This window comes from Gastrolobium bilobum, unplaced genomic scaffold (assembly GCF_033153095.1).
Source record: "Gastrolobium bilobum isolate Gb01-03AN ecotype WA unplaced genomic scaffold, APGP_CSIRO_Gbil_v1 utg69156, whole genome shotgun sequence".
NCBI lineage: Eukaryota > Viridiplantae > Streptophyta > Magnoliopsida > Fabales > Fabaceae > Gastrolobium > Gastrolobium bilobum.
This window is the reverse complement of record NW_026899241.1, coordinates 32,512-56,105: the sequence shown is the minus strand read 5'-3', so window position 1 is coordinate 56,105 and position 23,594 is coordinate 32,512. Positions and strand designations below refer to the sequence as shown.

Sequence of the window (23,594 nt, the reverse complement as noted above, 5' to 3'; positions counted from 1 at the left end):
TTATCTAAAATTTGATGTAAATCTTATTAAACAATATAAACTTATTCTTGATTAGTAAGATAAATATATAATTTTAATAAATAACAGAAAATTTAAAATAAGAGTATTTAAGAATATATTATCATTTCTCAGCTTACAATTTAAGATTATGCAATTAGCATAAATAAAATTTAAAATACTCATCATATTCTCGTGAACTTTACACCTAAAGTTCTTGAAATATTATTCAATAGTTTCTCCAAGTATTAAATTTTCTCAAAAAGGTACATAACGTTACTTATTCATAAAACGAGTTTCCAAATTTGGCAAATAACCCATTAATCCTATTTGAGCTAAAAAAGCCCATCCTAAGAAAATCATTGCATAATTCCAGAGGATTTCTAAATTCAAACCATCAATAATTATTCAAATACCAGATGCCTATAATTGTTTATGTGATTTATAAATTTATTACTTATACATATATACAAATAAAAAAATGATCCGTTTACAAATTATATTAAATATGATCGGTCTACACTCTTGATTGAAGTATGACCAGTCATACTTAGTGTAGTTTGTAAGAATTTATAAACAAAAATTTGTTAAGTAAAAATATATGTAAAATTTATAGGGATTTGCATTTGTCATTTAACATGACATAACAAATTTTCCTACACATACAACATTTTGTGGGACCCACACTTTTTGAAAAAAAAGAAAAAAAAGAAAATTACAACACGCAAAACGAATCTCTATAACATTACACAATCACTTTTCCTACAACATAACTCTTATAAAACCCAAATTTATATTATAAAAACATGGGCTCCATATTAAAATATTAGAAACAACAACCCTTCATTTATTTAATGAAAACTTTTTGTTATGTATCTAAAATGTTCATAGCATCTAGATTTCTTCCAACATCATTTCTCTGCATAATATATTCCTAACCCACTTGCATTGTAACACTGTTTTCTGACACAGACACCATTCCTTCCGCGGCTTAACACTTTACCAGCAAAGAGAAAGATAATTCAACACGCGTTGGAGATTAAAATTAAGTAAAAGATCTTCCCTTTCTTTTCTTCTCATCCAACTACACCATCCAACTTCTCCATTCTGTCCCAAATCTCCATCTGGGTCATTAGTTTTGGTGCCTCTTTTCAACCTTTTACTTCATTCATTAGTTTTGGTGGGTGCTTCTAAACTCTTTGTTGGGAAAGGTGACTTTTGGGTACCCAGTTAAACATTTCTTTTGTCAAACCCAGAAATGAAAGCTACCTCCTTTGCTGTTGTGTACCTTTGATTCATTTCAACCACGTGTCTTTGAGTTGTTCCTTGTAGTGTATTGAAGGGCATGGTCTTTTTGTTGAGTGTGAGTGATTCTGTTACTTGTTATACTACTTAGTTTCACATCTTCTTGAGGGAAAGTAGAATGGGATCTGGTAATGAGGTTCACTCTGTTGGAGAGTTCAATTTGGATGCCAAGTGGCTCATAGATCCCAAACAACTATTTGTTGGGCCTAAAATTGGGGAAGGTGCTCATGCCAAAGTTTATGAAGGAAAGTAAGTCAACCTTGTTTCTTTTCTCTCTTTGATTTTTTTTTTTTTTTCCTTGTTCTGTTTTGGGATTCAATTTTGGTTTTTAAATCCCTCTGTGATAAAAATTTCTCCTTTTTCCTTTTGTTAAGAATTATTGGAAAGTTTGTTTTGATTTCTAAGTTCTTCTTCTTGGTTTCCCTTATACATCTGCCGTTAAACCCATCTAGATTTATATGCAATTTCATATTCACCGTTTGTGCATGATCTGTTTAGACAAATGTATATTCTGCCTTCATTATTAGATATGAATGGGATTATTTGATGACATTTTGCGTTATTACTGTTGGATTTTGTGATTGCAGATATAAAACTCAGAACGTTGCTGTCAAGATTATTAATAAGGGAGAAACCCCAGAAGAGATTTCTAGGAGAGAGGCTCGGTTTGCCAGAGAGATTGCCATGTTATCTAAAGTTCAACACAAAAATCTGGTTAAGGTTGTTATCCCAGAAAAAAGCTTTTCTGTTTTCAAATCTGAAGTGTGTGTGTGTGTGGCGCAATAAATGGTTATGACAATAGCTGGTACTCAAACTATGTTTATATTCATAAACTCGGCAAAAAATTGTCTAACTAATACTTATATATTTGTTTGATGCCAGTTCATTGGGGCCTGCAAAGAACCTGTTATGGTTATAGTAACTGAACTTCTGTTAGGTGGAACATTGCGGAAATATCTATGGAGTATACGGCCGAAGTGCTTGGATATGCATGTGGCGGTTGGATTTGCTCTTGATATTGCCCGAGCAATGGAATGCTTACACTGCCACGGGATCATTCACCGTGACCTTAAACCTGGTATTCTTATAAGATTGTCGAACTTATCAGTTTTGTTCGGTTTTGGCTGGACAGGCTGGTAGCTCGTGATGGAAAATATTGACACTTGTCTAGAGTTTTATAGATTTTTGTATCCTGCATGTGATACATGTTTGCTTCTTACTTGCTGAGGGTTGTTGATCTTGATTAGAGGTTTCAAGCAAAGTGAACAATGGTTTCTTTTCTTTATTGGGCTGTATGTGCCTTGCAAAAAAGAAGAGAAAAAAACTGTTGTTATTATTAGTGATCACTCTAATATAATCTTTGTCAAATTCCTCTTTGTTAGTATGGAAATTGTTCCTGCTTCATTTCCAAGCCACTATTGATCTAAAAAGTTTAGGTTTGCACATCACACGTCTCACCCATACTTCAGATGTAATTATTTTAGATGTCAACATACAATTTAGAAATGAAATCATAATCTTGAAAATCAACTTATAATGGTGATAGGTTCTGTTTTGTCTTGTTTGAATTTGAGAAAGATCAGAAGTAAATCAAGGAGCTGGGGTTCCAGTAGCAACAATGGAAATGTTCTTTATTGATCACAGAAAGAAAGATTGCGAGAGGAATATCCTCCTATCAAGGAAATTTTCCCCAAACCTGAGCCTCACCTCAGTTATCTTATTTCAGAATACAAAAAAAAAAAGTGACCTTACAAACTCTTTTCCACTATTATTATCCTCCCCCTCTCAGACACACTCTATTTTCCTAACTAATTTGTAACTAACTACCATGGGCTCTCATTGGAGGTATATTCCTTCTAGAATATACTCTCCAAGATGAGGGCTGACCCCAATTACAAATACCAGTCATACCAATACCTCCCTCTCGTGAGACAACCTTATCCCCAAGGTTGAAGCCTGGAAACTGGTCCTGTATTGTGGCAATATCCTCCCATGTAGCTTCCTCTGTTGGTCTGTCCTGCCTCTGTATCAGTAACTGTGAAATAGGTTCACCTTGCTGTTGTATAGTGCGTTCTCCTGGAATTTGAGCTGGCTGGAATTCAGACCCCTCTGCTTCTAATCCCTCTAGTAAAACAGTCTCCATGGGGTGATTTCCTGCTGCCTTCTTTAGTTAAGAGGCATAGAATACGGGGCGAATCCTTGCCTCTGGAGGTAAATCCAATTTAAATGTGACTGCCACTAAGAAAGGCCCAAAATACCTTGCGGAAAATTTGGGATGTAGCCTGATTTGCATGGATTGATGTCTATGTAGTCTGATCTCCAATAAACCCAATCTCCTGGCTTTATGCCATAAGCTACTCTATGTTTGTTGGCCGACTCATGATTTTCTGCCCGTATGAGATGGAATTTGAGCTGCCTAAGGGCTTCATATCTTCACATCAAATCTTGTGCTACTACCTTCACTAGTGTCTTGCCTAGAACAAATTTGGAAAAGGAAGAGAGAGAGAGAAGGGGGGGGGGGGGGGGGGGTAGGTCTGCTATATACTATCTCAAATGGGGTGGTGGTACGGGCTGATGAATGAAAACTGGTGTTATGCCAGTATTCAGCCCATAGAATAAAATCTCCCTATGTATTAGGTTGCTTAGAGTAAAAGCAAATGCAAATATGTTTCAAGGGTGCGATTTAACTCCTCTGTCTGCCCATCCGTCTCCAGATGATATGCAGTGTTGAATTTTAAAACAGTCCCTTTTAAGCGAAACAACTCCTCCAAAAAGTACTCATTACAATTGGAACTGTATCACACCGACTAAAGAGATGGGTATGCCATATAGCCTTACAATATCTTTAATTAATGTCTCTCAAAATACTCCTAGCAGAATAAGGGTGTTTAAGCAGAGAGAACTGACAATACTTACTCAGCCTATCTACCACCACCATCATTGTGTCATAGTAGCCCCTGCACTAGGGAAGACCCACAATAAAGTCCATACCCTACACTTCCCAAATAACATTTGGTACTGGCTGTGGCTGCAGTAAGCCAAGTGAAGAGAATGCTTGGTACTTGCTGCTCTGGCACATGTGGCAGTTTGCAACAAATTCAGTTACATCACTTTTCATGCCCGCCCAAAAGACTGATTGAGCCAACCTCCTAAACGTGCAAAAAATACCAGTGTACCCCCCTGTAGGTTAAGTACGAAACTCCTGAAGCAATTTAGGGATCCATTCTAATTTGGTAGATAACGCCAATCTGCCTTTGTAGTTCAGTCTTCCATTTTCTAAGGTGTAATAATGAGGATGGGAATCTGCATCTGCTTACAAATCTGACATCACCTTGGACAAATAAGGATCCTGCCTAACTTCCTTAGAGATCAGTGATGCCAACTGCCAAATCGGATTGGATATTGTTTGTAATTCCATTTTCCCCTCGCACCTGGATAAGGCATCTGCCACCCTATTGGATGAGCCCTCCTTATACAAAATATCAAACTTATCAACAACATCAACATCAACAACACCTTTATCCCAAATTAATTGGGGTCGGTGGTAGATGAACCCACATGAAAGATACAAAACGGTTGAAAAAAAGTAAAAAAAAAAATAAAAAAAAAAAAAAAAAAAAAAATAAATAAATAAAAATACACAAATAAAATAATAAAATAAAATAAAATGAAATAAAAATATATGTATATATAAATAAATAAAAGTAAAAAAGAAAGGGACAAGAAGAAGTGGGGGAAATGAAGGGGAAAAAGACTAAAAAAGGACCATCTGGAACATAGGAATAACAGCGAGTCTAACCCTCCACCATACTTATAGCTTTTCTCCATTCCTTTCTAAGACATACTGTCCGCCAATCTATATCCCACTCCATTAAATCTTGTTTTACTACTTTCCCCCAAGTAAGCTTCGGCCTACCTCTGCCTCTTTTTGTGTTTAGCTCTTGGTAACAAACTTCTGTTCTTACAGGAGCATCCATGGGTCTTCTCATCACGTGCCCAAACCACCTCAATCTATGTTCTCTCATCTTCTCGGCTACCGGTACTACTCCGACCTTTCGTCGAATATCTTCATTTCTTATCTTATCTATCCTTGTGTACCCACACATCCACCTTAACATCCTCATCTCTGCTACTCCCATCTTATGCTCATGTTGCCTATGTGCTGGCCAGCATTCCGCTCCATATAGCATTGCCGGTCGTACTGCCGTTTTATAGAATTTTCCTTTTAACTTCAGGGGAATTTTGCGGTCACACAAAAATGCAGATGCACTACGCCATTTCATCCACCCTGCTCTGATTCTGTGATTTACATCCTCATCAATCTCTCCACCATTTTGTAAAATGGAGCCCAAGTATTTAAAAGCATTTTTTTTGGGTACCTCTTGACCATTTAGATGCACAGGTTCTTGGTCCTCATCTTGTACCAGAGAAAACTCACACTTCAGATACTCAGTCTTGCTTCGACTTAATGTGAATCCTCTGGATTCCAATGTGCTTCTCCACAATTCAAGTTTTCTATTAACACCCTCCTTGCTCTCATCAATAAGCACAATATCGTCTGCAAAAAGCATACACCATGGCACTTCCTCTTGAATATCTTTTGTTAGTTCATCCATAACTAAGGCAAATAGGTAAGGACTTAGAGCCGACCCTTGGTGTACACCTACCGTGATAGGAAAATAACTTGATGATCCGTTACAAGCTTTTACACATGTAGTAGCCCCATCATACATATCCTTGATTGCCTTTACATACTTTAATGGAACCTTTTTCTTCTCCAGGACCCACCATAAAACTTTCCTTGGAACCCTATCGTATGCTTTCTCAAGGTCTATGAACACCATATGCAAGTCCTTCTTCTTTTCTCGGTATCTTTCCATTAGTTGTCGCATCAAGAAAATGGCTTCCATGGTACATCTTCCTGGCATAAATCCAAATTGATTTACAGAAACCTTGGTATCTCTCCTCAAGCGATGTTCAATAACCCTCTCCCACAGCTTCATAGTATGACTCATTAGCTTAATGCCTCTATAGTTTGAACAATTCTGTATATCTCCCTTGTTTTTGTAGATAGGCACAATCATACTTTTCCTCCATACATCAGGCATCTTATTCGTCTGGAGAATCTTATTAAAAAGATTGGTCAACCATTTTATTGCCACATCCCCCAGGCCTCTCCACACTCCAATAGGGACACCATCAGGCCCCAAGGCTTTATTAGTCTTCATCCTCTTTAAAGCCTCCTTAACTTCATGTGTATTAATTCTGCGTACAAATCTTCTATTCACATCATCATACGCGTCCTCTAAGTCCACCTCGCTTGTATTTCCATCCCCATTAAACAGCTTGTTGAAGTATTTCAACCATCTTTCATTTACATCTTCATCTCTCACCAGAAGTTTTTGATTTTCATCCTTGATGCATCTAACTTGAGTGAGGTCTTTACTTTTCTTATCCCTTATCCTTGCAAGTTTATAAATACCTCTTTCACCATCCTTGCTCCCAAGACTTTTATACAACTCGTCGAAAACCTTGCCTCTCGCTTCTCGCACTGCTTTCTTTGCATTTTTTCTCGCCAATCTAAACTTTTGCAGGTTCTCTTCATTGGGACTTTTATGCAAAGATCTAAAGCACTCCTTCTTATGTTTAATTGCCTCTTGCACCTCTCCATTCCACCACCATGTTTCCTTTGTATGAAATCCATTTCCTTTGCTTTCTCCCAACACCCTCCTTCCTAAATTTTGAATACACTTAGCCATCTCATTCCATATTGCATTTACTCCTCCATCAAACTCCCAAGGTCCTTCGTGCAACATTCTATCATTGAACTCTCTCTCTTTTCCCTCCTTAAGCTTCCACCACCTTATCCTTGGATTCTGAGCCCTCTTCTTCATTGTACGTACTTTGTTGAACCGAACATCCAAGACTACCAGCTTATGTTGCGTAGCAACGCACTCTCCAGGGTAGACCTTACATTCGACACAAGAAGTTCTATCTTCTCTTCTAGCCAGAAAGAAATCAATCTGACTACGATTATGGCCACTATGATAAGTGATCAGGTGTGACTCCCTTTTTTGAAAAAAGGTGTTCACTAACATCAAATCGTAGGCTAGTGCAACATTCAAGATATCTTCTCCAGTCTCGTTTCTCGTCCCATAGCCAAAACTTCCATGGATTCTATCAAAACCTCCATTGCTTTTACCAACATGACCATTTAGATCTCCTCCTACGAAAATCTTCTCCTCTCGAGGTATTCCCCTCAAAACCTCCTCCAAGTCTTCCCAAAATTGGCTTTTATCAGTTGGTTGCAATCCAATTTGGGGTGCATACACACTGAGGATATTCAGGATTAAGTCACCCACAACAAGCTTAACCAGAATAATCCTGTCGCCTTTCCTTTTGACGTCCACAACTTTATCTCTGAAACTTTTGTCGATCATAATTCCAACACCATTTCGACTCTTGTTCGTACCTGTGTACCATAACTTGAAACCAGTTCCATCCACTTCCTTGGCCTTTTCTCCAGCCCACTTAGTTTCTTGCAAACAAACAATATTCACTTTCCTTCTAGCAAAAACATCTGACAACTCCCTCAATTTACCCGTTAAGGTTCCTATGTTCCAGCTTCCCAATCTCATCCTTAACCCCTGGGCTGTGCTTGCCCGCCACGCTCGCCCATCTGCGTGTTGGGACCCTGGCATACTTCTCACCAAATTCGGGTGAAGACCTGGCGCCTTGCCTTGGGGCAAGGACCCTAGCCCACTTTTCACTACACCTCGGGCCCGATGCAGCGCCTTGCCTTGTGGCAAGGACCCTAGCCCATTTTTCGCTACACCCGGGGCCCGGTGCAACGCGTCGCTATGAAGGGTACGCCCCAACGAAAAATCATATAGGTTCATCACATAAAAATATAGCTGTTTTTTACGGCCGGTTCGCAACACCTGACGCCAACCCTCCTCCTTTATCCTGGCTTGGGACAGGCCATGCATGCAAGCACACATGGGCAGAGTTCAAAATATCAAACTTATAACCCAGTAATTTAGCCAGCCAATTTTGCTGGATTTGAGCGGTCACCATTTGGTACATAATTCCTCCATGATGGGAATAGGAAATTTATTAGGCATGGTGGCCTTGTTCAAGGTTTTGTAATCCACGCAGAACCTCTAACTCACATCTTTTTCTTGACTAATAACATCAGGCTAGATTCCAGACTATTACTAGGTTTGATCAAGCGAGAATTAAGCATATCGTTACTAATTTCTCTATTTCATTCTTCTGTAAGTGAGCATACTATAGGGGTGAACATTGACTGGTTTTGTTCCTCCTTCAAAGGTATCTTATGGTTGACGTCTCTCCGGGGAGGTAATCCATCCAATTCAACAAATACAAATGCATACTTCTGCATCAAGGATTGCAACTCAATATCATGTTGAGGGTTAAGTGCTGTTGATTGTCTCAGAGTTTGCACATCCAACTCCTTATCCATAATAGTAAAAACCCAGACCACTTTCGCTGCATCAATTTCCCTAGTTCTGTCCATGCCCTTTAATGACATTACTGACTTAGATAGGCTAGGTTCTCCCTTGATACGAATCTATTGATCTTGGATGTAAAATGACATCTCCAAAGTTCTCAATTAATTCTAACTTCACCCAAAAGTTTCTAACCACGCCATCACAAGAATTACATCTACATGACTACACCCCATAGTTCAAACAAATAAAAGTCACCCATCATTTGGTAATCTTCTAGTGTCCCTACGAATTTTGAGCAGCACCCTTCTAATCTTACTCTTTAGTCATCCCCCAGTCAGACTTTGAACGGGGAAGTCACAGTTAGTGGCTATCCTATCTCCCTACTAGACATTAGCCCACGAAGTTGTGAGACCAATACTATTTTGTCCCCAATCATCCCTTTTGGCTTCATAGTCTTTGGTTGTGTTATTTCTCCAACTGAAAATTGCTAGAGATCCATTCATCTATAAGAAACTTCTGAGGTCTCACCTTCATCATTCAATGCATGCAACATTGGGTCCAAGACATTCAACTTTAGGTCATTCTCTAACTCTTCATCCTCCCCCATGGGCACCTATGTCCTGGACCAAAAGACAAGCCACTCTGGAAACAATGACCTTCTTCACACACTTGAGGTATTCTGTAAGTGTGATAACTGGTTCCTCGATTTCTGGCTCCGACATACCCCTTGTTGGTAGTCAATTACTAGAGTCTGCGGAGATGATGGAACTTTCGCCACCAGAGTGTCACTCTTTGTCCACCAGCAGAGTTGCCTTCCCCTACTGTACAATGCTCTTTGTTCAAGTTCCTCTGTCAAGCGTGCCTTGCTGTTGTGTGGTTGCCCCCCAAGATTTCAATTTTTTTCTTATGTAGTACGAGGTTGGAGCCCTAATTGAAATTAGGGCATTTTCAGCTCATCTTCAACATAAATAGTATGGGTCGCTTGGGCCACTAACTCCTGTATGTATTCTTCCACATCTCTGTCATGCCTTAACGTCGACAGTCACTCGTAGACGCTTCCCAAATTTCGGCCACCATACCTCTGCACCATCGTCACAGTCAAGTCTGCCCAATCCAAGTCCGATACCATTTTACAAAGAAATCGAAACCAATGTGCGGTGCTCCCCTCCATACTCACACACGATTCGTGTTCTCTCAGAATTTGAGATATCTTGCACCTCAAAGAGCTTTTTTGCACGAGCGATTCACCTCGAAGGGTCAACCCCTTCAAAGCTAGGCAATTCCACCTTTGACGTCTTGGTGTGCTCGATAGAGGAACTTGAACTCGTTCCCTCTCCTTCACTTGAGCGTTGTTCATCGGAAGCCTCTCCTCCATTCTTGTGGATCAGAGACCTTGCCCCATCACCCTCAACTCCTCAATCTTGTCCAATTTCTTGTCCCATGCATCCAAGTGACAATTAGAATCATTGGTTTCTTTTTGTATGCCTTCAACTACCTTCTCCAGAGCTTCCACATGCACTTCCCAAAAACCCATATTTTTCCCACCTCAAATTCTGGCTGGTCAGACCAACTGATAGGTTTTGTTTTGCCTTGTTTGAAATTGAGAAAGATCAGAAGTAAATTGGAGAGCAGGGTTCCAGTGGCAACAATGGAAATGCTCTTTATTGGTCACGCAGAAGAAAGATTACTAGAGAATATTCTCCTACCAGGGAAATGTTCCCTGTACCTGAGCCTCGTCTCAGTCTATCTAATTTTAGAATACAATCAAAAAGTGACCTTACAAACTCTTTTCCCCTATTCATATCTCCCCCTCTCAGACACTCTATTTTCCTACTAATTTGTAACTAACTACCATGGGAACTCACCAAAGCTATATTCCTTCTAGAATATACTTTCCAACATGAGGGTTGACCCCCATTACGAATACCAGTCTTGGTAACTGATTTTTCTTAGGTACTTGTCTCTTGCTGCTGTGACTTCTGGTTATGCATGTCATGTGGTTTTGAGCCTAGGACTAGCAAATATCTGAAAATGTAACACCATTGGTATTTGGATATTGTTCCTATGCTATCAGTGGCATGTATTTTGGATAGCAACTCAGGCAATTTATGCACATTTAGATGATACTTGAAGAGTCTAAATGGTGTTACAACAGTTAGACTCTTCATTCCCTTGTAAGGTGCTATATTTCTGGGGCTAGACATTTAGATTATACTTGAAGAGTCTAAACGCTATGATCAAAGAACATATACCATACCTTCATTCCCTTGTAAGGAGCTATGTTTCTGGGCTAGAGATTCTAGTCATTGAGATGATAGAGAATAACTATTGTGAGGAGCAAAGCCTCTAATTTACATACAATTTGATAGTAATATCAAGCAGTATTTCTGTTCTCTTTATCAAATATCAAGCGTAGTTCTTATCACATGTTTCCTCTTTTCTTCCCAGATAACTTGATCTTGACAGCAGATCATAAAACAGTTAAACTTGCTGATTTTGGTCTAGCCAGAGAAGAGTCCTTAACAGAGATGATGACTGCTGAGACAGGAACATATCGTTGGATGGCTCCAGAAGTACTTCTTAATTAACATTTCATTAATTTTCCAGTTGGGTGGTTCATATTAGGTAATTTATAATTTCATTCGTGTTTGGTGGCAGCTGTACAGCACAGTCACTCTAAGACAAGGGGAGAAGAAGCATTACAACCACAAGGTGGATGCTTATAGCTTTGCAATTGTGTTGTGGGAGCTCATCCATAATAAGTTGCCCTTTGAAGGCATGTCTAATCTACAAGCAGCATATGCAGCTGCTTTTAAGGTCGATAACATTCTGGTCTTCTGGTGCTTACTATAATATTTTATGCTTAAAGTTGGTAATACTTGTATAATATATGACCACTAGCAAGCAGTCGCCATCCCAGATATAGAAACATCAGAAGTAGCAGAATAAAACTGTAAAGTTTCATTTTCTGGAAAGGCTGCCAATTTCTTGACACTTCTGGAAACATTTTTTTTTTATTACATTCTGGAAAACTTTTAACCCCTTAATTTGGAGGTCTACTTCTGCTTGTCATCTTGTATCTATGATTAGCACTTGCCCTTGAAAGTAGAAAGTGCAAGAATTTTCATTTTAAGTATAATCACAGATTTGATTGTAACTGGTAATGGGTTTGGCATTTACTCTACCACCATTGATCTGATTTGATTGTCAGCTAGTCACATATTTGATACTCTACACTACACAAATTATGTCTTTGGGTTATTATAATTTTCTACTCTTTATATTCTCATTTATCTAGGATCTTTATCTGACTATAGTCATATTTTAACATATGTTTATCACTGAATGTGCTGCTGTTATTCTTGGAGTTTACTAAGGATTTATGATTCAAATATTTACTTTACTATTTCAGAATACAAGGCCCAGTGCTGAAGACCTCCCTGAGGATTTAGCTCTGATTGTAACTTCATGTTGGAAAGAGGATCCAAATGATAGGCCAAATTTTACTCAAATAATACAGATGCTCCTTCGATATCTCACTACTATATCACCATCCGAGCCAGTTGTTCCTCTGCGAATCGCTTCATCTAAGAATTCTGTATTACCACCAGAATCTCCAGGTACAAGTGCTTTAATGGCTGGAAGAGATGATGATTCTGGAGAAACCCCAAAAGTCAGTATTGAAGACAGGGCTAAAGGGATTTTCTTCTGCTTTAACCAGTGTTACTGATGCCTCAAAGCACATAATTTTTCCAAACAGTTAGGCAATCTGAATAAACCACATTCACCAAATGTTACAATTAGAATCTTAACAAGGAAACTACTATCAAATAAGTCAGTTTAGTACCTTTGCTTTCATTTTCTCAGCAAGAGTAACATGCTATTTTAACATTGGTTTGACTTGCTTCTGACTGATACATAAGGCTGGTCAGAAAATTTTGGGGTTTAGGTTGCTGAGATGTAATATTGTATAATAAGATTCATCCAAATGCCTTCACCTCTTGTTTAAATGTATGGAAATGGCATGGAAAATGAAAGAAAATGGGGCAATAAGTTTGTTTGCATTCATATGTGTTCCGTTCAAGAATCTTGGTAGCCTTGCCAATTTGCCTATGTTGACGCTTCTATAGTTCTATTTGCTGGAGTCTGGAGACATACCTATAACATTGTAATGGCCAACAACTCTAGTTTTTTATCTCCAAAAAACGTAAAGAGTTTGTACTTGACATTAGGGTATATATATAAGTTCAGTCATCAATCACCTGAGTTGGCTTGTATACTCAATATTTTGGCCCTTCTTTAATAAAGAATTTAACCAATGTTGACTTTTATTCGCTGTAAAACACAATTTATGATTCTCATGTTACTTTTTTTAATCTAGGGCATTAAACCGTGGAAAATTGAATGCTAATTTAGGAATAAATCTTTGGTGCTACTATAGCACTAAAGATTCAGTACATCCTACTAATAAAAATATTATATGTCAGTTAAAGTTTAATTTTCTGTGACAAAATTTTTTTCTCTCTTATGATGTGTAATGCTCTAATTAGTGAGATGCACTGAATCTTGGTGCAACAGTAGCACCAAAAATTTATTCCTAATTTAGGGCCTGAAACTCTAGATTAATACCTATGACTTGAATCTTAGATATTCAAACGTGGAAAATTGAATGCTGATTTAGAGCTTGAACCCTAGATTAGTACCTAAGGCCTGCCTTAGGCTTACAAGTGCGGAAGAATGAATGTTAGGATTACAAAAATCAAGTACCTCGCAACCACAATGAACGAAAGCATATGCAAAGCCATCTAGTCAAAGCAACAAGTCATATTGCAGAAATAACAGAGGATCTTGCAAACAAAAGGATCCCTTAAAATGAAAAAAAAAAAAAAAAAAATACAAGTGGAAAGGTGCGCAAACATGAATCACATATGTATACATAATACATCTTGCTATTCATGCTTTCAACATAAATAAGGAGTTGTGAGACTTGTGATGTGGAATAAATATATTAAAAGTCCATTTGTGAAGTCTTCATCATAAAAAAAGCCCATTTGTGAAGCCTTAACTATGAAAAAAGATATCTCATCAATTCTCTCAAAGTCAAGAAAGACTGCTCTTCAATATTACTCCCGTATCTTAGCAATCTTATTTCTACAACTTCTTTACAAATCTTATCTCAAGCCAGCTTGTTGCCTCACCACTAACTTGGAGGGGCACCCCCAAAGCTGGTCATTCCTTCCACTATAAATATAAGTGTGCTAAACACAAGGTACACCACACATATTCTTCTGCATGAAAAAAAGCCCACTTGTGAAGCCTTCACTATAAAAAAAGATATCTTATCAATTCTCTCAAAGTACACATCTTCTTCTACATGAAAGACCTGTTTTTTGTTATTATAAACTTTTTTCTGTACACACATGACACACCAATTCAACCACGTTGAGTTAAAAAAATAATGAATCACAAATATGTGGGCTAAATAAATAAAGAGGAGAGATATTCTTACTACCAAAATTTTCTACTACCAATTCACTATCTATCTAATCACTATTGGATCAACATTTTCTCTTTTTTCAAAATTTTTTTAGCATTCTCTCTCTTTGATTCAATGGTGATTAGATAGGTAGTAAGTTAGTAGTAGAAAATTTTGGTGGTAAGAATATCCTCCATCATAAATAAAAATATATATAATTGAAAATTGAAAATAACGCGAACGCGAACGGTCGTGCATCGTTGTTTTGTCATTATTATGAGATATAACAGGGGTAGAATAGTAAATGAAAGAATTCTTAATAACGTTTACATCTTTAGCTTGAGCGACAAGGTTGTCATAATGGCAATAACTCGGTTATCGAAGCTTTACCTTCTGTTCCACATCCGAACCAAAAGGCCCGGATTTGCTTCGGTCAATGGTGGGCCCAGCCAAACCACAAATCGGTCCGTCTTTTATTGAGAGTCCCGTACGACGAAGCAACAGGTTCGAAACCCGAGGCTCTTCCATACCAATTGCAAGACACAGTTTCCCGCTCACTCACACTGTCTCTTTCACTCGCCGATTGAAAAGGGGAAAGAAAAACATAGTCGAAGTTGAATACGCTGAAGTTGTCTTTGCTTCTCTCTCTCTCTCTCTCTATCGAATGCGTCTTTTGGCACTTCTTCTTCGATACAATGGCTAGGTGAGCTTAGAATCAGCTATTAGGAACGCTGCAAAAGTTTCCATTTTTGGAGAGACAAGTTTTGTTGCTTTACGTTCTTTGTGTTTCGAAAGCTTCCTCCTTTTCGGTGTTTTTCTTGATTGCTTTCTTTTTATGGGGTGTGACGTGGACATGGTTCAGTTTTGGGACAAGTAGTGTTGTGTAGTCAGTAGTGTAGTGTAGGGTGTGACATGGTTTGAGTTTTTAGCCTTTTGGGGTTGATGATGGTCAATGATGGATGTTGGGAAAAATCTTCTGTTCATTTATCCTAGGATACGTAGGCGTAGCACCGAAGATTTGTTCTGGATGTGGATGGTCTGTTTTGTTTTGTTTTTTTTTTTTTTTTTTTCCTTTTTACGTTTGGAATGATAGTTTGTGGGTATTTTTACATTCCCATTTGGGGGGTTTGTTGTTTATGTTTAATAGACAGCTATAGAATGGAAATGAACTGAATAGTGTAGGGGAAGTTTATTTATACCATGAACCAAAAACTAGTTACAATTTACAAAGAGAATAGAGTAGTGAGATAAGGAGACTGAGGAGGTAAGAGAGTCATTCACACCAAAACTACCTTCTCTCAACTTATTCCTCACTTAAATACCCATTCCCCTTTACAGTACAAATTCCCTTTCAATTGGCTCCCCATTTTTGAGCTCCCAATGCCTAATGTCAATTTGTTGTAACTGATTTCCCTTGCGTGGAGCTTCATAACATTTTTGCTGCTTTAGTTGGACTATGAATGAGATTGGGGATGTGGGGGTGTTTGGTTTGGCTGACATTCTTGCATTGTGGGAAGGACACAGTTGGGAAGTACTACATAATAGGGCAAAAGCCTCTCTGACTTGGAAGGGTAAGGGTAAGGGTCGATTGTATACAATCTTACCCTTAAATTTTTGCAAACAGGCTGCTTTCTAGACTTGAACCCGTGACCTTCTGGTCACAAAGAGCAACCTTAGCACTGCCCTCGTTAGATAATGATTGGAACCTTTTTTTGGAAGATTGAAATACACTCAGTTGAGGTAGGGAATTGGTCATGTGAAGTAGCAGCAAAGGTTAATTTGCTGGAGTTTCTCAAATAACTTATGTCAATGAAAATATAGGGGTGGCCTGTAATGGAAGTGGTGATGAACGTTAATCTTGACTAAGTTTACATGACACTATGATATTGATAATCCAAAAATGATGTTATTATTATTTTATTTTTTTTGTTGCTTTGCTGTTGTATTCATCCCTTTTTGCTCCCCAAATGGTCCACTTGTTTAAAAAAAGTTCTGGAGGGAATTTCAAGAGTGAAATGTAACATTATGTGGAAGATCATTGACTATGCCCATCCTTTCGAATATTATGTATACTCGTTTTATTTGGTGTATACCTGTGTTAAGGAACAGGATTTCTACCTGATGATGTTATAAGGTATAAGCAAATCTTGGGTATTATTTTGGGCTGATTTGGCAATAAAAAATTGATGTTACCTATGTTTGAGATTTTACTTAGTTTCGTTGAAGCATACTACTTAACATTATTTATTCACACCTTGCCATTCACGACTATTTTCTACCATAGAGCCTTTAGAGTTTACTGTACTTTGGCGTCCCGAATCTATAGCAATACATAGATTGTGCTCCTAAATTCCCCTCTTACTTCGTTACTTTCTGCATGATTTTCTTTGTTTTCCCTTGCTTCTATTATTCTGTACTTGGTGGGAACTCAAAGAATGTCATTGATGTTCTTAAATATTGTTTTTTTTCCCCTTTCTTTTCATCACGAAAAGAAGCATATTCATTTTTGTTAAAGATATCTTAGAAATTTAAGTTTCATTTATGAACCAGTCCACTAGTTCTGTGAATCATTCTTATGAATTGTTGATGACTGAATAGCTTATTTCCTGATAAGTGACATGGTTCCTCAACAGGCAACTTCTTTAGGCCTGCTTTTAGTTTCTCCTCTTGCATTTATTTTTGCTTTTTAACAACCAATTTTATTTTATTTTTAACTATATGTAAATATGTATTAAAAGCTCTTCAGAACAAACTTTTTTTTTTAACTACGGAATACTGAACTTAGATTATATTTGTTACTTTATTTTACAGGAGCTGGCTTATTGACATAGGAGGATTTGCAAAGAAAGTGAAAAACACTACTCTATCTTCAGCTGATCAAATTAAGGATTGTGGGGCATATCGTGAATGCCCGAATTGTCATTACCATATCGATAACAGTGATGTATGTTAGAATTCAACTTTATATTGATTCTTTCGGTTCATAATTGCTTATTCCAGTTCACACATGCACAAAAAATAGAGAAAAGTTAGAAGCAATGGACTCTACTCTTAGTAGAGCTCTTCCTATTACCATTTACTATAGATTTTGTTTATGCTCCAATTCCTTTCCCGACTTCTTTTGGTACATACAATTAATTCAAGTATTTAATGTGCCTCTGCCTGTGGAAAAGTTTGCAAACTTTACCTTCATAAAGGGAAAACCCCCTAATGCACAAGCCTTGTGACTTTGTGAGGGTAGGGGTGATGGTTGAATGTATACAGTTTTACCCATACAATTTTTACAAAGGCTGTTTCCTACCAGGATTAAATTCTTGAAAAGGTTTTGCATGGGTTTGAATGATTGTAGATGTTCCATTAGAATATTTCTTTGCCTGTGTAGGTTTCTACTGAGTGGCCTGGCTTTCCTGTTGGTGTAAAGTTTGATCCTTCTGATGTAGAACTCTTAGAACATTTAGCAGCAAAATGTGGCGTTGGGAACACAGAGCCGCACATGTTTATCCATGAGTTCATCCCAACACTGGAAGGAGACCAAGGTATTTGCTACACACATCCAGAAAATCTTCCAGGTGAGAATTCTCTAACCTGTTGCTTTCAAATATGTAAACATTAACCAGTAAGTAAAGTCATTATGTCAAACCTGACAAACATCTCAAAGGAAGACTGCTTAAATACTTTATTACATGTGAATGTGACAAGAAAGGATCCCTTGTGGAATAAGTTATTAAAAAGAGCCGTGAATGACATATCAATGTAATATTAGACTGCCTTCTGCACTTGGTACACAATGTTTGATTTTACATTGATTCCTGACGAAGAAAATAGGACACAATACAAGTCCATCAAATAGTAAGTCAAATTTCATCAAATCTGAATCAACACCTTATACATTCTTGGCCTTACAACACCTATATTTTCCCCTTTTAAACAAGAACCTAATCAAGAATCAGATCATGTTAATTGGTAGATATTTTTAATACATTACATCATGTTTTTAACCTTCTTTAATGGTGATTGAGGGAAGGCAGGTTTTTCTGATTGCCAAACGTAATATATTTAGTGGCTGCTAATTGTGATTATCTCATGGTTAACTTTCTACATGTTCTGACTATTGACTTTGTTCATGGACTTCAATTGGCTCTTTTTCTGGATCTATGTAACCAAATTATACCTGTTTTGTTTTTTAGGTGCTAAGAAAGATGGGAGCAATGTCCATTTCTTTCACAGAACTATTAATGCATTTACAACTGGTCAACGAAAGCGCAGAAAGATTCATCATGATGGTTTGAGCGAAGAGCATGTGCGTTGGCATAAGACTGGTAAGACCAAAGCTATAGTAGAAGATGGTGTACATAAGGGCTTTAAGAAGATCATGGTTCTTTATATAAAATCTGAGAAAGGGTCCAAGCCCTATAAATCCAACTGGGTAATGCATCAGTACCATCTAGGGACTGAAGAAGATGAGAAGGATGGTGAATATGTGGTTTCAAAAATATTCTATCAGCAGCAAAAGCAGAGTGAGAAGAATGAGGAGAATCCAGTGGCTGAAGATTCAGACAATATAACATCACGAACAAGTCCAAGGACTCCAAAACCAAATCCCCCCAATCCACCTCGTATAGGAAAATGTGTTGACTGTGATGACATTATTGGTGAAATTGCACTCCAGGTGGGCAGCTATACACGGTGCATATGGTTGAATATGATGATTAATCTCACTTTTAGGTCAATCATCTTTTAGAAAAATCAAATGGAAAAGAGAAGTCAAATCTAATATTCTACCTCAGAAACAAGCCTGCATAAAAACATTTATACTTGTCTTAAAAATTCAGTGAGTAGTGAGAATAGAAGTGATGTAACAGTTTTACTATATTTTTCTGACTACCTTACATTCTTTGGTTCATCTCTAAAATTTAATTTTTACAAACTAGGATGCCAAGTCTATCCCTGGAGGATCACAGGCTCAGCAATTTGATATTCAGGATCAGGAGAATACAAGCAATCCTGCATGGTTGGCTGGTGAATCCCAGGCTTTGGAAAACTCTGGATTTGGCGGCTTGGATGACATATTATTATGCCCGGAAATCTTGGATTCTTTTGCTCTATTGAATGATTCTGGATTGGACTCTGCCATTCTCAATGGTTTTGCTTGCAATGGAAATGAAATGGCTGGAAATGATAATGCATCATGTGGAATTTCTTTTCTGGATACACTGCAATTGGGTACTCCTCCAGATTTTGATCCTTCTGTAAGCATCCGATTGCCCTTGCTCACTCCACCTTTTATTTAGAGTTTTCTAATTTATTAACATGCTCACTCACTTATTCTTAATTTGCATGCAGAATTTGGAATTTTGTTCTCAAGACAGTATATTTGAGTGGATTGACAGGTTATGAGGTGCTGTTTTAAAGCAAATTCCTTTTGATACTATGCTCATCCCAAAAGTGTTCCATTAAATTGCCTGGGTAGTGCACCCATTTTTTTTTTCTCTTTCATTCTTCGGTGCAATGGTTTTTCCGCTCCTGGTTGCTGCAGATATAGTGTACAAAGCTTAGTTTATCATGATATGATGCTTGCAAGCAGAAATAATACTGTGTTTAGTTCCTGAACTCATGCATTTTTTGTCATATCATGCAGTTAAGCCTCAGTTAAGGCGCGGTATTTGTGTGAAATTGTTTTTTGGAGGTGTATTCGTTACCCATTCTAAACTTTTGTTTTGACTAATTATGTCAAAGCTATTGAAGTGGTGAATAGATCTTTGGGGCGCTAAAATCCAAAAATGTAATAGATTATAAACTATATGTACTAAATATTTGAGTGATAGTATGTCAATATTATAAACATATTAGTTTTAACTTTGGAGGGCATGCCATTACTTTCCTTTTACATGGTTTATTGAGAACTCAGAAAGGACTTCCGGTAACTCGCAGAACCAGTCTCTTGGATTCAATGATTGAATCTTCTATTGTTGACTGTGCATATACAGAAATCAATAGGGTACATGTGTCAATTACTTGAAAAATTGTCTACCTAAAAGATTATTTAATGTTCATAGATGTGTGAAGAAAACGTAGATTCTTCTACTTGGTATGGAGAACCCGAGGCAGCTCTTCCTGCGATAAAATGTGTTATGGACTCATGTTTTCTTAAAAAAAAATTTCCTTTATTTTAATTTGGATAATATTAATCTTACACTAGTGTAAGTTGATCCTGTCTCTCTCTCTATATATATATATATATATATATATATATATATATATATATATATAAGAGATTAGATCCTTTGACACTAGTTTCAAATTTTAAAATTTGACACTAAATTCTAATTTTTGATTTTTGTCGATCAACGATTATCATTTATTGGGAATCAAATTTATTAATTAATATTAAAAAAAACCAATGATGTCACATGTTTACAAATCAGAGTCGTTGATCTTTTTTGATCTGACGGCTTTTAGATGAGGTGTCAAAAGATCTTATCCTTATATATATATATATATATATATATATATATATATATGGTTTGATGTTTGTCATTTTAAATGACATAAGTTATGTCATTTTAATAAACAAAGAATGAAAATCATACGAGAGAAAGTGGATGGTTTTTTTAATTTAAATTTTAAATAAAGAATATTTTTGTGTCTATCTCTTTTTTAAAATGACATAATTTTATGTCATTTAAAATGACAAATAGTTTTCTCATATATATATATATATATATATATATATATATATATATAGGGTTCGCTTTTTTTGCAGTTACTGCAAATAAGTTATCTCCAGTAAGCCCAATACGACGTCGTTTTGGAACGGAAGTCATGGTGTTTTTATAATTTTAATTTATTTCAGGATTATTATAATATTTATAATTATAATTTTTTAATATTTCAATCCAAAAACGACGTCGTTTTGGAAGTAAATGTAGATAACTTATCTGCAGTAACTACAAAAATATTTTTCTGATATATATATGGAGTTTAGATTTCTGTAGCTACTGTATGTGCTGTTAGTATATGGATGTCCTAGAGACAATCTTTTAATTAGATTAGGACATATGTGGACCTTTGTATTGTCGCAAATAAATAAAAGCACTATTTATCCTGTTTCATATTTTGTCTCAATATTACTGTTAATATTTTATATGAGTAACGAGATAAACCCCTTGGAATAAAATAGGTATCTCTTGAGTATCTGTGATGAGATCACGATCATGAGGATTCAAGGATACTGGATATTTATTCCTAATTTTATGTTCCTAGTCTAGAGACACTGAGAATGGGGATCAGTGATCTCGGGTAAGACTAGCACGACTTATCTACTTGTATTTGTATTCGGATGCAAGATAAAGACCTCATGAGCTACAGATTTGGAGATGTCTTAGCTAAAGTCGTGGGTGGATCTATAAGGGTATAGCTCGCACTGAACAGCCCCACAAAAGAGACTCTATGAGGAAATCTCACAGAGAGTATCATTAGAGTAGTCTCTTTATATTTGGGTATGTCTTTTCTTAGACCAGAAGTTATTACCTAGACTGTGTTCTAGAAGGCATGCTTTGACTGTATACCTCGTCTGCCTGAAACATGGAGACTCATAGGTATACTGTTGGGCTTGCCCTGAAAGAGCACAGGGCTTGGGTGATAAGCTGAAGGAATTCGTCAAATCTCTGTGAGAGATTAGGTTATCTGTAAACCGGAGAAATCGGGATGACATTTACAGGGACTCGGGAATCTATGCATAGTAAAAGAAATCATGAGATGATCTGCCTTTAGAGTTAGTAAATTGAAGATTCCCTATTTCGAATAAAGCTTACCCTAAACCGCAAGGGTTGATACGCTTCCTTACCCTAGGTTTTATGGGAAGGTAACCGAGACAAAAAGAAATACATACGACAACCAAATATGTGTAATAGGATGATCAAATCATTAATCTAACTAGCTATGGGGCAACAAAGCATTGCTAGTGCTCTGTGTTGTCATTAAATGAGTTTTGGGCTTGTTGGGCCCGAGCCCATTTATGTCAGTGGCTATGTTGAACCTAATGGGTCACACACTAACACCTTAATGTCATGATGATATAGCATTAAAGGCATTGGGCCTAATAATAGTTGTTAGCCAAAGATGAAGTTTGGAAGCCCACCTAAGAGGGAGAGGGCGCATGGTATTGTTAATGGGCTTGGATGGTCCAAGACATTACTAATTAATTTAATTACTTAAATTAATTATCAAATATTTGAATTTTGAATTTTGAATTTGAAATTTGAAATTTGAATTTTGAATTTGAATTTTGAATTTGAAATTTGAATTTGAATTTAGAATTTAAATGTTTGAACGTTTGAATTTAAATGTTTCAATTCGAATTTGAATTTGCTATGAAAAGTTGTTTCATAACAAAAGGATAAGATGAGATCTTGTTGGAACAAATCCCTTGTATCAAGAGAAGATCTATGGAGATCCCCAAGGGCTGATTTGGGGCGCCATTTTGGAGGGAGATGATTGTCATCTTGTCAAACCAACAAGCTCCAATCAGATTTGGTTGTTGAGAGAATCAGTGAGCTAGTTGGTTCAAACTTGAATGCAACAGCTCAAATGTATCTGTACCCTTTTTGGGCTGAATAGGGGCGCATGAATTGGTGGTCATATGATGACCATTGGTTCAGAATTTTGACTAGATAAAGACCTAGTCTTATGAGGATGAGAGAATCAGTGAGCTAGTTGGTTCAAACTTGAATGAAACAACTCAAATGTATCTGGACCCTTTTTGGGCTGAATAGGGGCGCATGAATTGGTGGTCATATAATGACCATTGGTTCAGAATTTTGACTAGATAAAGACCTAGTCTTATGAGGATTCAAAGGGGAGGTTGTTGAGATTTTTGAATTGCAACGACTCCACCTTTGTCTCACTCACTTGTGCGCCACTTTCATTATAAGTAAAGTAAAATTCTGATTTGATACACTAGTTCTCTCCCTCTCTTGTGCGCCTAGTTGGTGAGTTCCTCCTTAAGGTTTTTCAAAAGAACCAAGCCAATTCTTCTATATACCATTCCCACTCTTGTGAAGTTTTCATGCTGGAGACTTCACTCTTCTAAACACATATACCTAGCCTCCTTCTTCACCTATTGAGCGCATAGCAAGCCTCTCTGTGGTGGTCAATTGGTGGCATTCAAGAAAGCGTTCTTGCATCTTGACGTGGGTGGTGTGGGTCAACGTTAGAGGGTTTGAACCCTTCAAACCTAACACTGATCGTCTTGGAGTTTTGAACTCACAAACAAAGGTAACATCACATGCCATAAAGCATGATTCTTGATTGCATGTGTAATTCCGCATATGAAAAATTTT

At 37.1% G+C, this 23,594-nt stretch overlaps 2 protein-coding genes across 2 annotated transcripts; both read left to right on the top strand.

Moving 5' to 3' along the window:
* The first annotated feature begins 1,000 nt into the window (after window positions 1-1,000).
* Window positions 1,001-12,809, top strand: LOC133288723 (serine/threonine-protein kinase STY13-like). The gene is made up of 6 exons (XM_061486542.1): window positions 1,001-1,551; window positions 1,890-2,022; window positions 2,185-2,380; window positions 11,226-11,350; window positions 11,436-11,594; window positions 12,190-12,809. Exons 1-6 carry the CDS (start codon window positions 1,421-1,423, stop codon window positions 12,505-12,507), a joined length of 1,062 nt encoding a protein of 353 aa, XP_061342526.1. The 5' UTR covers window positions 1,001-1,420; the 3' UTR covers window positions 12,508-12,809.
* Window positions 12,810-14,924: 2,115 nt separating this feature from the next.
* Window positions 14,925-19,669, top strand: LOC133288724 (SUPPRESSOR OF GAMMA RESPONSE 1-like). The gene is made up of 6 exons (XM_061486543.1): window positions 14,925-14,956; window positions 17,065-17,197; window positions 17,636-17,822; window positions 18,441-18,922; window positions 19,185-19,502; window positions 19,597-19,669. The coding sequence occupies exons 1-6, from the start codon at window positions 14,949-14,951 to the stop codon at window positions 19,648-19,650; spliced, it is 1,182 nt and encodes a 393-aa protein (XP_061342527.1). The 5' UTR covers window positions 14,925-14,948; the 3' UTR covers window positions 19,651-19,669.
* The last annotated feature ends 3,925 nt before the right edge of the window (window positions 19,670-23,594 follow it).